General features: G+C 43.7%; 1 protein-coding gene across 1 annotated transcript; it reads right to left on the bottom strand.

Annotated features, from left to right (window-relative positions):
• Positions 1-9669: 9669 nt before the first annotated feature.
• On the bottom strand, positions 9670-17966 carry Sdhaf4 (succinate dehydrogenase complex assembly factor 4). The gene is made up of 3 exons (XM_050134716.1): positions 17813-17966; positions 15780-15929; positions 9670-10070 (listed from the first exon to the last, which is right to left on the bottom strand). The coding sequence occupies exons 1-3, from the start codon at positions 17865-17867 to the stop codon at positions 9961-9963; spliced, it is 315 nt and encodes a 104-aa protein (XP_049990673.1). The 5' UTR covers positions 17868-17966; the 3' UTR covers positions 9670-9960.
• Positions 17967-18295: the final 329 nt, after the last annotated feature.

The following is an 18295-nucleotide window of genomic DNA, read 5'->3' as shown; positions in this document are numbered from 1 at the left end:
GTGATAGAAACTTGAGTTATAGTCATGACAGTTGAGGCTCCACGAGAATCCCTGTCTCAAAACCAAGCCAACCAACCAACCAAACAAACAAACCCAGTCTGGCTTTGAAGTCACAGAGATCTTCCTGCCTCCACCTCCTGAGTGCTGGGTTGAGAGTCTTTCTCAAACTTCTGGAAATCCCTCACTGTGGTCTTAGGCACAATACTCTTCCACTTGAGATGGCTCAAAACTGGAAGACAGTGAGGACATTTAGGAAGTGTGCTGGCACATTTAATAATGTTTTCTAGTATTGTATACTAATTATACATAACAGGTTTCATTATGATGCTTTCACAATGTAGTTATATGATATCCACCCCTCCTGACCCCTTTCTGCTTTTGTGCCGTGTGTGTGTATAGTATGTATGTATGTGTGATCTAATTAATGTGGTGAGCTTAGCTTGTTTGTACAAATAAAGCTTGCCTTAAGATCAGAGGGTGGAGCTAGCCACTAGCTAACCATAGAGGTCTGGAGGTCTGTATAGACAGCAGGTGATATGGCTGGATGGAAAGAGAAAGTAATAAGGCAGATGGAGACAGACACTCACTCTCTTTTTGGCCTGGAAGTTGACTAGGTAAGGTGGCTGTGGTTTGGCTCCTTCTTTTTTCTGATCTCTCAGCATTTCCCCCCATATCTGACTCCGGGCTTTTATTATTAAGACCTTTTAGAACTTGTGCTACAATCTAATGAGTTTCATTAGGATTTTTATTAATGGAAGCATGAACACCTTACCAGTGGTTATATCACAGGAGGAACTATCAACCACTGACTGTGTATTAATACTCAGGGCAGGGCCCTGTGAGTCTCTTCCCCCTAAATCAGCTTTTTAAAATTAAATGTTAATTAACTTACTACTCTTGTGTATGTATTTATGTGTGCACATGCTACTACACATGTTTGGAGATCAGAGTTGGTTCTCTTCTTTCACCATGAGTGTCCTGGGGATTGAACTCATGATGTCAGGCTTGGCTGCAGGTGCCTTTACCTGCTAAACAGTCTCACTGACCCCGGTTTGCTTTCTCATAAAATAACACATTTCCATGATGAAATCCATTACTTTGTGTGCTAACCTAAAAAGCTAATAGATAAAATACAACATAAAATATATTCCTCCATGATAACAATCACCTCTTTTCACTTTTTGCCCCAGATAGCCTGCCCAGCCAGGAACTCATCTCTAGACATTGTGTTAATTCTGTATTAAAACATAGAGAAAAAGTATAAAAACATGAATGAACCAAAATTAACAACTTGATGAACACCCGTATCTCTTTTGCTTGAGTAAGTAGATGGAGGGGGCCATATTATACTATCTTTTATATTTTGTGTATTTTTAATTTCCATAGTAAAAGCTTAATTAACAACACAAAGATGATATTTGGGAACTTGCTTAATGCCAAGTGGTAATGACTCGATTGGCATAATTACCATAATCTACACATTCACAAGCACCTTAATGTCACAGTGCATCTATTAGGTGAATGGGCAGGAACTCTGATCTACCAAATGCTACGCGGTTAGAGGAGGCGAGGAAATTTGATGAAAGAGCCTAGGTTGCGATTTGAGCCTTGAACTGGTTCTCAGCATGCCTGAACATTTTCCTTCACACATTTTGAAGGGAGAGTGGAAGAAGCCTTGGCTCTCTGGTACTGAAACAGTCAATTCATTTTGCACGTCAGCATATCTCTTGGGGCCTGTCCCTGGCATGGCTTACTCAGCTCTGCAGTGGGGACAAGTGGAGTGGTGTGGGAGGCCTGACAGGAAGCATAGCAGCTCTTTGAGCCACGGTGACATCAGGCACCTGAGCCTTGCCAGAACACCGGAGTTCAATCTATCTTCTCTGTAACTATTTTAGCCTTTTACATTTTTGTTATTTTAAATTTTGGAACATATCTAAACATGGAAAAGAGTTCAGAATCATTTTCCTTTGTTCTGTTACTTTGGCACTTAATGTACTTACAGATCAGTTCCTATTTCTGGTAATTTTTTTCAGATTTCTCAGTAAAAAATGAAACAGAAATAATTTGGAGTATTCTAAGTAAACTGATTGGTTCTCAAAGGTAAATTCAGAGACAGAAAGATGGTTCAGCAGTTAATAGTACTTGCTGTTTTTCCAGAGGACCTGGGTTTGGTTCCCAGCACCCCAACTTACCCAGCCTCACAACTGTCTGTGAATCTAGTCTCAGTAGATCATCTGATGCCCTCTTTTGCCTCCCTAAGGACCAGGTACAAGTATGGACTATATACATACCTGTGGCAAACACTCATATACATAAAATAATCTTTAAGTAAGTGGACGCAGCTTCAGGTAGTGTGAAATTCTTAGCTCACTGAGAGAAAACATCGGTAAACGTTTAGGTACTTAGAACAATGTAGAGTGCAGGTAGTCTCAGGCATACCAACATGTCATCTCCCTGTCCCCTGAAGAGCTTCTGCCTTCCCTCATACAGGACATTAGCCTGACCTGGCCCAGTCTTATCTTCTTCAGATATCTCATGTATCTATTTATTTGTTGGTTTATTTGATACAGAGCCCTATGATGTCATCCAACTCAGAGGCTCAAGAAATCCCGTGCCCTCCATCTCCCAAGCAGCTGGGACTGCAGGTGCATAGCTTGTGACTGGAGTGACCATTCGTCACTTGCCACTTGTGACTGTAGGGAGACGTTGCTCTTTCGTCTTCTTAGAAGACCCCAAGGCTGATGGGATGGTTTCGTAGATAATGGCATGGCACGTAAGCCAGACGACCTGATTGGAGGAAGGAGAGAAGCTAGCCCTGAAGGTTGTCCTCTGGCCTCCACATACATCTCACGGTACGCATGCGTTTCCAAGCTCCCTTCCCAGAAATAAAGTAATAAAAATTCTAGAAAAGACTCTGAATCTTTTCATATTTTTGAAACACATCTATTGGACAAAAACAATTTCATTAGTAAATTTGCAAGAAGAATTAAGACAACACGTACGTAGGGCAATTTAAAAATTTTAAATTACCAATCGTTCTAAATCAAAGTAAGGAGCAATATACATACTGCCAAAACATTCTTTGAGTGATGGGATTATTTGGTATTACTGGCAGGTCCAAAGGATCAGCTCTAAGATACCAAGCTCAGGTCAGATTATCGGGAGATGAAGGAAGTTCAGCCCAGTAGACTCATCACTGTGTACAAAACCACAATGTCAAGCAAATAGGCATTAGCTCATTGGCATGGGAGCTACATAGGGAAGGGATCCACACTAAAGCAATAGGTAGTGGGACTCCATTCATTTAAAAACAAGATGGCTTGAGTCTGTCTATATTTCAGAGGATATTTTGAGCACACACATACATCACATACACACACACACACACACACACTCAGATTACAAGGAAAATGCGGTGGGTGCTGGATAGAACACAAGCACTTAAAGCTAAACCAGACATTTATCTAGAGACTTGAGGTCAAGGCACCAGTGACAGCAACCTGAATTCTCCATTAGTTTTCATTGTTGCATAAGAAATTAGTAGCATGGAGTAATAGAAATTATTATTTCCATTTTCCTTGAGTCAGGAGACCAGATACTAGTCAACTGAGCTGCTTCTCCTGGCCTCACCAGGCTGAAAACTAAGTGTTGGATGGGCCGTGACCCCATCTGAGGCTTGAAGGCCTTCACAACCTTATACAGGGTCACAGAGATGACAGGGATGGAAACACATCTCCAACCTGCTGCCTGCAGCATCCTGAGATGTTCCTGTCATCTTTCAGGGTCCTGGACTCAGGTGAAGCCAGATTACAAAACCAACCAGTAATGAAGGAGCGTTGGAGTCTATTAAAGCCTTTTTTTTATTTTTCAAGCACCAGGCTTGAAAGAAAGACAGGCCTGGGGGTGGGTTTCTCAGAGAACAGTCACAATTATGGTTGCTGTTACTGAGGTTTTGGTGGCTTCTGAAGTTACATCTTGAAGGGATTCGAAGGAGCCCGAATAAGATCACAGGAGGTTCCTATGCACTGGATAGAACTGCAGCCCCTAGGACACAGTGGATGCAGGGAAGTTAAGGTGTTTTTACTGTAAACAGTCTTGTTTGAGAGATTCCCAGAAAATATCTGTGAAAGAGAAAAGGTCATAATGGGGAGGGACAGAAAGACAGGAGCCTGCATGGAAGCGTGGGAGGGAGAGCATTAGAAGAAAAACCTGATGACTCCCACCTGACCTGCTGCGGGAGCCAGGAATTAAAGGCACCATTGATTAAACCAGTGTTGCCCCATGGAGACATATGGTCAAGGATAGTAGGTAAACTGCGCCCTCTTAGGGCCCAAATGGTGTACAACCTTGAGTTTCTAGTATCCCCTCTTCCTCATAGATCCACCTCGCAATGTCTTTCCAGATAAGGATTCTTCAACTTTCTTGTTGTTGGTTTGTTTGTGTTTTGAGATCCAGCCTCACTGACAGACTTGGAACTTACTCTGTAGACCAGGCTGGCCTCGAACTCAGAGAGCAACCTGCGTCTGTGTCTCCCAAGTACAGGATTCTTTAACTTTTAAGTTTGCTATAGCATGCACTCTGTAACGCCATGCAAAAGGGGACGCTGGTCGGTGAGCAGACCCGGGTTAATGCTGCCAAGAACACGACTGGAGTTGTGTGGCCGCTGGTCAGTGAGCAGACCTTCCCCTACGGTTTCAATGCTCCCAATGTACTCAGGAGATCTTGCTTTTTTCTACTTCCCATGTAGATTAGATCCATGTATATCTCTCTTAGGATCTTCATTGTTGTCTAGGTTCTCTGGAATTGTGAATTGTAGGCTGATTTTCTTTGCTTTATTGTCTAAGAGCCACTTATGAGTGAGTACATATGATATTTGTCTTTCTGGGTCTGGGTCACCTTACTCAATATATTTTCTAGATCCATTCATTTGCCTGCAAATTTCAAGATGCCATTATTTTTTTCCACTATGTAATTACTCCATTATGTAAATGTATCACATTTTCCTTCTTCATTCTTCATCTGAGGGGCATTTAGGTTGTTTCCAGGTTCTGGCTATGATAAACAATGCTGCTATGAACATAGTTGAGCACATGTCCTTGTGGTACAATTGAACATCCTTTGGGTATATACCCCAAAGTGGTATTGCTGGGACTCGAGGAAGGTTGTTTCCTAATTTTCTGAGGAAAATAATCGCCACACTGACATCCAAAGGGGTTGTACCAGCTTGCATTCCCACCAGCAATGCAGAAGTGTTCCCTTTACCCCACATCCACTCCAGCATAAGTTGTCATCAGTGTTTTTGATCTGGCCATTCTTACAGGTGTAAGATGGAATCACAGAGTTGTTTTGATTTGTATTTCTCTGATGACTAAGGATGTTGAACATTTCCTTAAGTGTCTTACAGCCATTTTAGATTCCTCTGTTGAGAGTTCTCTGTTTAGGTCTACATCCAAGTTTATCGGATTATTTGTCCTTTTGATGACCAATTTTTTGAGTTCTTTGTATATTTTGGAGATCAGTCCTCTGTCTGATGTGGGGTTCGTGAAGATCTTTTCCCATTCTGTAGGCTGTTGTTTTGTCTTGTTGACCATGTACTTTGTTTTACAGAAGATTCTCAGTTTCAGGAGGTCCTATTTATTAATTGTTTCTCTCAGTGTCGGTACTACTGGGGTTATATTTAGGAAGTGGTCTCCTGTGCCAATGCATTCAAGTGAACTTCCCACTTTCTCTTCTATGAGGTTCAGTGTGATGGGTTTTAGGTTGAGGTCTTTGCTTCATTTGGACTTGAGTTTTGTGCATGGCAATAGATATGGATTTATTTTCATTCTTCTACATGTTGATATTATGCCAGCACCATTTGTTGAATATTCCTTCTTTTTTCCATTTTATATTTTTAACTTCCTTGTCAAAAATCAGGTGTTCGTAGGCGTGTGGATTGATATCTGGGTCTTTGATTCAGTTCTACTGGTCCTCCTGTCTGTTTTTATGCCAATACCACACTGTTTTCAATACTGTAGTTTTGTAGTAGAGTTTGAAGTCAGAGGTTGTGATGCCTCCAGAAGTTCCTTTATTGTACAGGATTGTTCTTTCCTTCCCTCATGGGCTCAAGAGGATTGAACTAAGGTCATTAGACTTGGCAGCAAGTGCCTTTTCCAGCTGAGCCATTTCACTGGCCTGAAATATGTTATTATTAGCAAGGGTTTATTATCTTAAGATTTTGTTTACCATATGCATATGTATAGATGTGTGTGTGTGTGTGAACTCATTACACAGATAAGGCCAGCTTCAAACTCCCAGGGATCCACCTCCCTCTGTCTCCCAAATCCTGGGATAAAAGGGAGAAAAACCTTACTTACTGTATATCTTATACTTGCTTTGGAAGTGTCTAAACTCTTTTCTTGTTCACATATTGTGACAAATAGTATATATAGAGCAACATAATTTTGATTTTTATGGTCTTTTGCTAACAATTCAAAATAATTTTTGCATATTTTTCAGACGGTTAATTTAGTAAATGATGACTAAATTTAGGAGGTTGACTAAATTACAGAATATTTTCAAAATTTGGTTACTTAGCAGACACTACAATATAAAGAACAAATATTGTTGGTTGCTCACAACCACTTGTAACTCCAATTCCTGGGGATCTGACACCCTATTCTGATCTCCAAGGGCACTGCATGCACTTGGCGCACAAACAAATGCAGACAACTGTATTCACATAAAATAAAAATATCTTTTTTTTAAAAAAACTAATGTTAATTTATAGATGACAACTGATAAAAAACAAATACAGCTTAACTAGCATATGAATTAGTTTCTTGACCTAGTTTAAAGTGTTTAGCCACTGGCTGGAGAGTTGGCTCAGCAGTTAAGAGCACTTGTTGATCTTGCAGAGGACCAGGGTTCAATTCTCAGGCCCTATCTGGCAGCTCACAAGCATCTGTAACTCCAGTTTCAGGGAATCCAATATCCTGACCTCCTCAAGCACCAAGCATGCATATGGTGCACCTATATACATCATACACGCAGCCAAAGCACTCATATACATCATCACATTTGTCCCTTCTGATGGTTTCTGCATATTCCTGTCATAGCACACTTAGAACTCACATCACTCAATGGTCGGCCCTCTGCACGCTGCTGTCTCTCGGCTCTGCAAACCCGTCCTTCTGGAGCAACTCGCACAGCCAGGAGGGCTGAAGGCCCAAGCTCTGCAACAGAGGACACTCAGCAGAAGATGCTTCTGGCGAGCCCGGAGGATCTGACCCAGCTCTAGCCACGGGGTAGAGGCTGCTATCGAAGTCAACTGAGTAGACTCTCCCATCCTCTGCTTTTCTACACCCTAATTTTATATCTCACTGACTAATATGCATCTCATTCCACCCACCCATATTATTACTATTTTAATGAATTTACATAAATGAGTCTTTAATGTATTCACATAAAAGTATTTTAATTCAAATATTTCAAAGTTTGCTTTTCTTAATCATTCCCACAGAAAGCCTGGTGATTTGGAAAAACACATCCATGGTTAAGAATATTGAACACAACAAACGACATGTGTCACGATTTGCAGAAAATGGCATACATGCTGAAATTGTGCCTGGACATCTACAAGGATGTTTCTGGAAGAAATCATCTAGTCTTGCTGTTTTTTGTTCAGGTTTTTTTTTTTTCCCTTTAGGGCTTTTAAAGAAACCGCTGCCCAGGCTATTTTCAAACCCAGTCTTAGGGCTGGCAAAATGGCCTAGTGGCTAACAGCACTTGCTGCCAACCAAGCTTGATGGCCTGAGTTCCATCCCTGGAATCTACATAGTTGAGAGAGGACCTGTTCCTGTACTAATTCCTCATAATTTCTTTCGCGCGTACACACACATGCACACACGGGCACACACATGGGCACATACTAACACACCCCTCCCCAGTGGTTCTGTTTCTCTCAGGAATGCTGAGGCATAGTGTTGTGTGATGTTTTCTTTGTTTCTGACAAATAAAGCTTGTCTGGAGATCAGGGGGTGGAGCTACCCACCGTCAACCATAGTGGCCAGGTAGTAGTGGCACAGGTAGTAGTTGCACACACCTTCAATCCCCAAATCTGGGAGGAGGAAGTGGAAAGATCAGGAGTTCAAGGTCACCCTGGGCTACCTGAGATTGAATCAATCTAAGGAAACAGGCAGGTCAGTGGAGGCCCACACATTTAATCCCAGCACTAGGACACAGAGAGAGCAATAGAAGGCAGGAGGAGGCAGGAGCTCGTGGCATTCAGTCCAAGGATTTGTAGAGGCGGGATTGCCCTTTTGGTCTGAGGTAGAGGTAAGGCCTAGGGGCTGGGTGTTCTGCTTCTCTTATTCATCAGCTTCCACCTTGATATCTGACTCCTGGTTTTTATTATTAAGCCCAATTAGAATTCACACTACTCACATGAATTCATTAATTTAATCTACCCAACTGTCCTGTCAGCCACTATTATCCCCAGTTTGCACAAAGGGCCACAGAGTACAGGGACATTTAATCACAGATTCAGGGAGATAGTGACATCAAGAAGTGGGGCCAGGACTGAGTTTAATCATGTGGCTCCAAATTAAATATTCTGTATCACCAAGATGGCCTTCATTGTTATTTCTTAACCCCCATTTTAAGTGTCACCCATTGGACCAGTGAGGTGGCTTACTGGGTCAAAGGCCTACTGCACAAGCTTGACCACCTGACTTCTTGATTCCTGGAACCTTGCTGGAGGGAGAAAATTCACTCCTCACATCTGCCCTCGTTCTCTCTCTCTCTCTCTCTCTCTCTCTCTCTCTCTCTCTCTCNCACACACACACACACACACACACACACACGCACGCAAAAACTTTTAAAGCTACTATTCTAGTGTCCTAACTTTGTTTTTGTCGCTTTAATAAAACACTGGCTACAGGCAACTCAGAGAGGAAAGAATTTGTTTCATCTTACCATTTAGAGTCCATCATGAAGGGAAAGCAGGGTAAGTACATCAGGAACTGAGCAGAGGAGAGCAGTTAAGTGGCTCGTCCTCCATGGCTGGCTCAACTTGATTTTTCCTACAGTCCAGGCCCACCTGCCCAATGGTAGCACTGCCCACAGTAACTGGGCCGCCCACGTCAGTCATTAATGAAGAAAATGCTCCACAGACTTTGCCCACAGGGCCAGTCTGATAGAAACATTTTCTCAACTGAGGTCCCTGCTTCCAAAATGACTCTGGTTTATGTAAAGGTGACGAAAACTGACGCACACACCTAGTCATAGCAACAGCCATGTAAAGGTTAGTTTCTTGGGGTGGGGAGATGGCTTTGTGGTTAAGACAGGGTACCACTTTGCAGAGGACCTGATTTTGGTTCCCAGTATCCAGGTCAGCAGGCTCACAACAGCCCGTGACTACAGCTCCAGACAACCTGACACCCTCCTCTGACTTCTATGGCAACTGCTCTCATGTGTACACATACATATACATACAAGAGGTTTAGAGCACCTTGCTGCTCTTGTAGAGGACCTGGGTTCAGTTTCCAGAGCACACATGAGAGCTCACAACAACTCCTAACTCCAGTTCCAGGGGGTCTGGTGCCCTCTTCTGGCCTTCATGAGCACCAAGCACATAGTTACATGCAGGAAAAACACTCAACGTATAAAAAATAATCAATCTAAAGAAAATCCTTTAAAATTATTTATTTCCATGTGCATTTTATAAGCAGCTGATTAAATCGCTAACGATCATGGCAAAGGCATGCAGCTCTCATGGCATTCCCACCAGGACAGACTTCAGCTGACATGTGTGAAGGAAAAGGGTCTCCACTTTCCTAATCTACGGCAGCATTTGTTCCACAAGGCCGTCAGTCTTTTACAACACAGGACGAAAATGACATGACTTCAATGATAGTTCAAAGGAAAACAATGTGAAGTCAGTCGTTCAGAAAAAGGTTCTGCAGTTCATGAATGTGCCACTTAAAAGTCGATACAGCGTCCTTTCCGTTCCCAGTCTCCATATCGCGTAGGCTCTGGGCCCCTGGGTCCACCTTTTTCTTTGGTGATTGGATTCACATCATCTGGAAACTCTAAGGAAGACAGGAGACATGAACAAGGCGGTCAGCCTTGGAAGATGGAAGAAAACAATGTGGTCAACTTTGCGTACGGGACTGCACAAGCTGGTTGGGAGTGCCTGGTTTATCCAGTCTTTAAAAGAGTCATATACATGGTTCTTCCTCTTCTACCTCTGGAACCTGAGATAGACATTTTTCATATCCAATCAACTTCATCACTAGCACTAATGATTTCCAATTCGTGGAGCACTTTCAGGTCTCGAAACTACTAGAATATAGTTTCAAATGTGGTGCTGGACCCAACAGGAGGGAAGCAGTGAGGCCAGGGTGTTTCTTCACTGAACTTGGAAGGTTTAGAAACAAGTTCAATGTCTCCATTTTCTTTCCAATAAGACATGCGTGGTGTGTGCCTATCGGAGGTGGTGGTCATACTTACCTTACAGCACTGACTGAACAAGGTGATGTATGTAAAGCATCTAGCACAGACACAGGCATGTATAGGTGACTGGTTTTACTTGTGAGCACTACTGCTCCTTAACAGAGGCTTTGGCTTAAGCAGATGGGTTGTATGAGCGTTAAGTGAAATCATCGACTTAACACTGTGTGTTCATGGATTGAGAACAGTGCTCAGTAACAGAATGCGTGCTTTAGCACGAGTCAAGTTTAGTCTCCAGTAACAAACATATGCACGCATGCACACACACACACACACACACACACACACACACACACACAAATGTGCTACATTTTCCTGATACGAGTCCTCGCTGTGAGTCAAGTCAAATTCTGACGATTTTAATTTTTAATTAACTGGTCAATTTGATGTTAGGTATCACTAATACTGCCGGGTTGGTGTTAAATGCTGAGAGTCAGATGATCCTTCTGTTATAACCTGCTACTGGGCTTTCAATTCTCAGCATTCTATACCCCTTAATTCACTCAGTCCACATAATAACTCTATGAGTCAGGAAACAACACTGCCCCTTTGTTACAGGTGCACAGAGTCGTTGAGTGTCACACAGCGGGATGGAGCCTGAACTGAAACCCACAGGCTGCTCTCCTTGTGTAGAGAAAGAACAGATGAGGAACCAGCTGTCAGAAAGAACCTCCGATCTTGACTGGTGTATTTTTGGAAAACTCAAAAGATCATTGCCCCAAATTTTGCAGGCCCTCTGCAGACTAACCAAAGAAGGTACAGAATTCACCTTGAAACTTTCCAAACATTTCTTCAATCTTTATCTTTTCTGTATTGTGCCTAACTCTCCCCTATCCCGGTCATCATTCTGTTTTCTGGGGAAATTCTGGGCTACCCCCCAAGCCTGTAATGGAAGCTCCTCTGCTCCCCATTCCTGGGATTCTCTGGGTGTGATCACAGGGAATGCTGAGACAAAACACTCAGACAGTGTGGCTTATGCACTAAAAGTCTCAGTGGGGTGGAGGAGCTTGGCTGGGTTGGGGTGAGGCCCTCTTCCTGAACTACAGACTACTGTCTTTTCTCTCTGAACTGTCATTTGGAAAAGAGGGAGGCAGTGAGGGTTCCAGTTTCTCTCTCATAAGGGTACTAGTCCCACCATGAGGTCCTCACCCATATGATCCCAACCTAATTATCTCCAAATATCCTCACATTTGGGGTCAGGGTTTGGACAGTACTGGCAAAAAAGAATATGCTGAGCTCGTTTGAATGGTGTGATTATAGTCCCAGCTATTCAGGAACTGAAGGCAGGAGAAATATTTGAGTCCAGCAGTTCCGGGTTAGTCTAGAACACAAGACCCTCACTACACACACACACACACACACACACACAAACACACACACACACACATCCACACACACACAGACACTCTTACTACACACACACAGTGAGACCCTTAACACATACACACATGCATGCACATACATGCACATGAATACACTATATGCACATGTATGTGCATATACATACACACAATGGTGTGCACACATTGATGCCCCTTCTCACTGCTGTTCACATCAATGAATATCAGATTATAGTGTCATCTCCCACCACCCCGTCTTCCATTGTATCAACATCCACACCAAGAACCATCACACACGGAGACAAAAAAGTCCCTAAACCTCCTTATAAGGAGGCTCATCTCACTTGGGCTCCCACTGGACTTCCTTGTCCCCGGAATGCTTCTTCTGCTCTCACTCTTGAGCTCTCTCCTCTTTGACTACAACCTCCTGTTTCCCCTTCTCTCCTCTGTACTTGTCTGACTTTTGCATTTGTTATACCCTGGAAGTTCCCTGATTCCTCCTCCTCCTCCTATTACCCCCGCCTTACACACTCAGCGGCTCACTCTTAGCACTCCCGTGGTCTGCTGTGCCATCTGTGTTCTGCCTCTTACATTTCCAGCCGCACCGTGCCCGGGCGCTAAAGCATCCTAAAACAGATCTCTTCCACAGTAGACGGAGCGAAGGATGCCAGCCTACAGAGTCTGCCATTTACATAAAACCCTATAAAAAGCAAAACTACAGGGATTGAGAATGAATCAATGGTTGTATGAAGAGGTGGGGATGGAGTTGATTTAAAAATAAGCAAAAGATAACTCTGTAAGGAATAAGAACTTACACTTAATGTGGTTTACATGACTGCAAACATTTATGAAAACTCACAGATATGTATCTTTAAATCACACTTTAATAGAGCTGGCCAGACAATCTCCAGCCAAATATATTTTAAAAAATTTAACCATATGTGATGGCACACGCCTTTTACCCCAGCTCTTGGGAGGCAGAGTAGGGAGTGAGTTGGAGGCCAGCCTGGTCTACAAAGGGAATTTCAGGCCACCTAGCTAGGGCTGCAGAGTGAGATCTCTTCCCAAAAAGTAAAACAAAAATCAAACCAAGACAAATAAACAAACACTTCGCGACAATATCTTTCCTTATTCCCTTCCTGAAATAGGACCTCATGTTGCCCAGGTTGCCTGCCTTCAACTTCTTACCCTCCTTCCATCCGTCTCCCTAGTGCTGGGATTACATGCATGCACTACCATGTCAGATTTACTTACGGGCTTAGCATGAGGCCAGGGTTCCACGCCTGCTAAACTGGCACTTCCAATGAGTTATCCACTTTCCCTCACTGACCACTCCCGTATTTAAAACTTGTTTTAATAACACGGATTGCTGGTGTGCATGTGCGTATGTGTGTTGTGTATGAGCTTGGATTGTGAGGGTTGAGGGGAGAGGACCGATTATTCAGGAACCGGTCTTCTTCTACAGCCGAGTTCGGGACTGAACTCTAACTGGTATGGTTTGGAAGCCATGCTGAAGCCCAGATGCCAGCATTTCACTTTTAGCACTTTCGCCTCCAGAACTGTACTGCAAGCCAAAACGAACCTCTTTCCTGCTTGGGATTTGCCCATATTCCTGTAAGTAGCCTTACGTGACAGTTAATCTCAGCTGTCATGTGGGCAAGGAAGTGACTTAGGAGACCTATCTTGTTGTTTCTATGAGGGAGCTTCCAGATCGACGGAGAGATCCACCCTGAACGTTCACCCCATACCATGCCTGAGATCCTGAAAACCAGAAAGTGAGCCGAATACCGGCATTTGCCTCTGTTACCCGCCAACAGACACAATGTGGCTGTCATCTTACCTTCCTGTCACCATGCCTGCCTGTTATGATAGGGCTGAGCCACCACAGGCCATCCTCTCCTTTAGCGGCTTCTGTCAGGGACTGTATCAGTGCAATAAGAAAAAGCAACCCATACATCCCTTTCCCGTGCGCCTGCCGGGAATCCCAATAAGCTCGCTGACTCAGCGATTTGACAGAACCTGTCCTTTGGCCTACTGGTGCCCTATCTGGGATGAATTGACCTTTTAAATGTCTCCCCATGAAAAGTCATCCAACACAATCAAAATAAGAACCGGCCTGGAGAACCAGAATTTGGTTCCTGGCGTTAATGCAGGAGACTCCCAGATGTTCTAACTCCAACTCCAGGGAATGAAGTGGTTCTGACTACATGCACAGACCCACACACAAAGAGACATACAGATATGCATAATTAAAGTCATACGATTAAAGAAGGAAGAAAAACAATGATAAATTATGTTTAGTCTATTATACTCTGAAAGACAGGAAAAGTATTGGCTCAGGAGCCCAAGACCAAATTCTCAACACAAAGGAGATTTATTGGCCCCAGAGGCACAAAGGGCAGGGAATAAGAGACAAAGACAGGAGATAGAGGACCAAGGAAAGGGCAAAGGGAACCAGGGAAAGAGAACAGGGGTATCTGTCCTGGAGGGATAAACGTCTGCCTCTGGACAGAGAGGAGACAGACATGACACATAGGAAAATAGTTGTTTATAAAGGCACAAGGAAAACCCCACATTAGGATGAGATATGCAATTTTAACTGGCATGTTAATTAGGTGAGTCAAAGGGGTTTTGATTGCTGGAGTTCATACTTTGATATCTGGATCCTGGTAGTCAGCCTCAGGAGGAGGAAGTGGCCAAATGAGTGAATGTGGCCCTTGGGGGTTTGTTTCAGGAAGGTAATCCAATGGTTTTGAGCAAGACGGAGGGAATGTGGGAGAAGGGGAAGGCCTGCCAGAGCCGCACGTTGGAGTGGGCTAGTGTCCCTTCAGATGCCAATTTGTGCCCAGTGGACAGATGACAGGGAACAATGAAGGAAGGTTATTAGAGCTAAGAGAATGATGTCTTCTCTCCAGTATGGAGTCCTGTTTTCTAAGCCTGGCATCTTCACTGCACCGTGATGCCTCGGCTTTATCTGTATATCAATGATGAGCTACGGCAGTGGATTTTCTTAGCAGCAGAACGTTATCAACAAATGCAGGTTTGTTATTCGGATCACAGAAGATACTAGTTTATATGTTTTACCTTTTGAATAATGAAAGTTTAGCAAAAACAAATCAATAAGATAAAACAATCAGCCGGGCAGTGGTAGCGCACGCCTTTAATCCCAGCACTCGGGAGGCAAAGGCAGGCGGATCTCTGTGAGTTCGAGGCCAGCCTGGTCTACAAGAGCTAGTTCCAGGACAGGCACCAAAGCTACAGAGAAACCCTGTCTCGAAAAACAAACAAACAAACAAACAAAAAAAGATAAAACAATCAAACACACCCCCAAATAACTAAGTACTAAAACTTAGAAACCCTTTCTTTGAGACCATCTGTGTTGCTCAGGCTAGCCTCACATTCCTGATACTCATGTGTATGCTTGTATGTGTGGCCTTGTGTGGGTGCATCTGTGCACTTTTGTGTGTATGTGCATCCATGTACCTCTGTGTGTGTGCATGCAGAGGTCAGAGACTGACTTCAGGTATCTCTCCTGATTGCTCTCCACCTTATATACTGAAGTAAGGTCTCTCATTTGAGCCCAGAGACTAGACTGTCAATTCAGATAGTCTAGGGAGCTGACTCGCCCCAGGGCCTCCTTGTGTCTTCTCGGTGCTGGAAATACACTGGGCTGCTATGGCTGTCAGCCCAAGAGTGCTGGAATCTAAGCTCTGGCTGACCCTCACGCATGTCCGGCAAGGACTTATGCACTTGGCATCTCACCAACATGAAACCTTTCAAGAAGTAAGCACCACACCCACAGACCGTCCATACGGGATTTTAACTCACTGACCATAGCCTTTAGAAGTGTTAACAGCAAGCAAGAGCACATGTCAGTTCTTGCACTCATGTTCTAGGAGCTAGCATTTCTCTGCTGTGCTAAGCACAGACAGCAGTGACTCCACTCACTCTTCAGTGGCTCCCTCTCCAGGTGCGAGTCCTCCGGAGCATCGAAACGACCCACTGGCAACTTTGACTTCTTAAGAGGCTGCTTCACAGGTTCCGGTTTTCCCTCTTGATAACTCACTGTCCTCAAAGAGTGACTCAGAAGGGAGGATCCTAACGGAGGAAAAAAATATTTTACTTAAAAAAAAAAAACTAACTTTGCCTACTTGTTTTTTGACCATTTATCATAGTTCAAAAAGGACAAATGGCATACAGTGAAAATTCTTTCCTCCACACCTCAGTTCTACACAGCTATTTCCCTTCCATAGAGACAGATAACCAGTGATCCAAGCTCGAAAGAGCTAGAAAGTAGGAGACAGGTAAGTGTACGGAATAGCTTAGTAACCTCGGACTCATCTGGTTTGGGATACACACAAATATGCACACTGTCTTCTAATAGTGCACTTGGCAGCCTAATTTCCTTACCGTACATACTATGCACACACACTTCTCTCCAAGAGACGCACCTAGCAACATAAGCCCCGCCCCCAGCACCAGGATGCATGCACAGCCCTCTCTGAAGCAAGTAAGGTAAACTGAGCCCTAAAGGTGATTTTTTTTTTAAAAGGAAAATCTTCTATTTACCATCTTATGTCTATTTTGGCAAATGTATGATTGAAGCCAGAAGCATAATAAGGAACATATACAGAAAATGATTATACTACCTAGTATACCAATCAAAATGAGAACCACCCCAGCTCCTTAGTAACCACCGCCTCTTCCCTGTACACCCACTAACGAGGCCCTAGCTGGCCCTTCTTCATTGTGACCTGTGGCTGTCTTGCAGTAGAAGAATTCAAAGTTTAATTTGTGACTTTGCAATCTGTGGCTTTAATTTCAATTCCTTGGATAAGGAAGCAGTTGGCTTGCCCCAACCCTGACAGGAGAATCAATTAACAGCATCCTTCCTTTAGGAGTTTACCATGCTGGGGCATGGGAAACACTCCAGAGGGTGGAGTACCCTATGCTAGTGTTTCTGGTATTGTCCAAGCAGCTGTAAGAATAGACAATGTACCGTACACAAGTAAAAGATACCAGCTCACATTTCTGTAAGGAGTGATCTTGAAGTAAGAGTAGTTGAAAAAAAAAAAAACAATGGATACAAAATGCATCTAAACATTTCAATGGGAAAATGGGTTCATTAATGTTCCCTTTGCTTTATACTTTACATATGTACGTCATGTGTATATATATGATTTCTGGTATCAAACATGACATAATTATTTTAAAACAGTGGAATGCTGGATAAAACTAAAGAATTAAAGTTACCACCTAAGGGTTTGGAGCTAGCCTTTCATTATCTATAATATTCATTGTATAGATCAAGATTTTAACAACCAACAGGTATTAAGTATTTGAAGGGAAAAACTGAAAAGTTTATTTATAAAAAAAATTTGGGCTACTTGTTAAGACAGCAGTGATTCTGTCTTCAGTTTCCGCAATTTCTCAGCGAAGTCATCAATTAAACTTACATTCTGCATCTTCGGGATGCTAATTGAGGAAAATACTGAGAAATAATGCAACAGTTTTGAAAACGTTAGTTTCTACAGAAAGCATGCAAGTATCTTTTCTAACAGGTCTTGGATTCGTGTGCTTTTTGTTATATGTACTCATCTATTTGACTAGTTTGCGGAACATTTGGACCAGGCTGACCTTGAACTCAGGGATACTTCTGCCTCTGCGTTCTTAATGCTGGACTAAAGGTATGCGCCACCTGCCCGGTACAAATTATTCTTGATGTAAGCAAACAATAAATTAATGACACTCATCCCCTAAGTGACCTTCTTTTCCATACTATCCCAGCTGCATCCCAGTGCAAGGCACTCCTCGCAAACCACCCGCAAAGCCTGGGTCCCTCCGCTAGGCACACCGGAAAGGCTCAACCCCTGAGGTCACAGCGCGTCGCGGCCGGGTCTCCGCGCCGGCGCATTTGCATGTCAGAAACCGGCTTCCCCCGAGGGTCCCCGAGTCTCGGGACCCCAGGCGGATCGCCTTACTTGTTGCTCTCCAGACGGAGGCCACCAGAGACCCGGTAAGGCCTGTCGAGACCATACTGCCTTCTCCCGCAGCGCCTGCGCACTCACAGCCAGGTGGGCGGGGCCACCGCGGAGCTCCACCGGGGACCCGCGCGGTCTGCGCAGGCGTCAGCGACAGCAGAATTGGGCGGAGCTTCGCTTTGTCCGCCGGACTGACCTGGCTGGTTCAGGCCTCCCGGGACGGCCTCCTGTAATCCTGCATGGCCACGCCCCCAACCTCTATCGGACTCTGTCCCTGGCAGTAGCTCCTAGCCATTCCGATGGACTCAAAAAACAAAACTGAAAGTCTGCACGGAACTTACAGGTTCTAGAGTTCACACCACCCTAGTGTGTAGTGTGCTTGCCTATCTAGAGGAGGAAGTTCAAAGTACAACAAGGAGCCAGAAACATGAATCAACTTAATCTGATTACGTATTTTAGACATGCATTAATAACATATATATA

Source organism: Alexandromys fortis, unplaced genomic scaffold (genome assembly GCF_014885135.2).
Source record: "Alexandromys fortis isolate MF-2015 unplaced genomic scaffold, M_Fortis_MF-2015_v1.1 scaffold_20, whole genome shotgun sequence".
Classification (NCBI taxonomy): Eukaryota; Metazoa; Chordata; class Mammalia; order Rodentia; family Cricetidae; genus Alexandromys; species Alexandromys fortis.
Note: the sequence above shows the minus strand (reverse complement) of the source record. Positions and strands in the feature narration are given on the sequence as shown.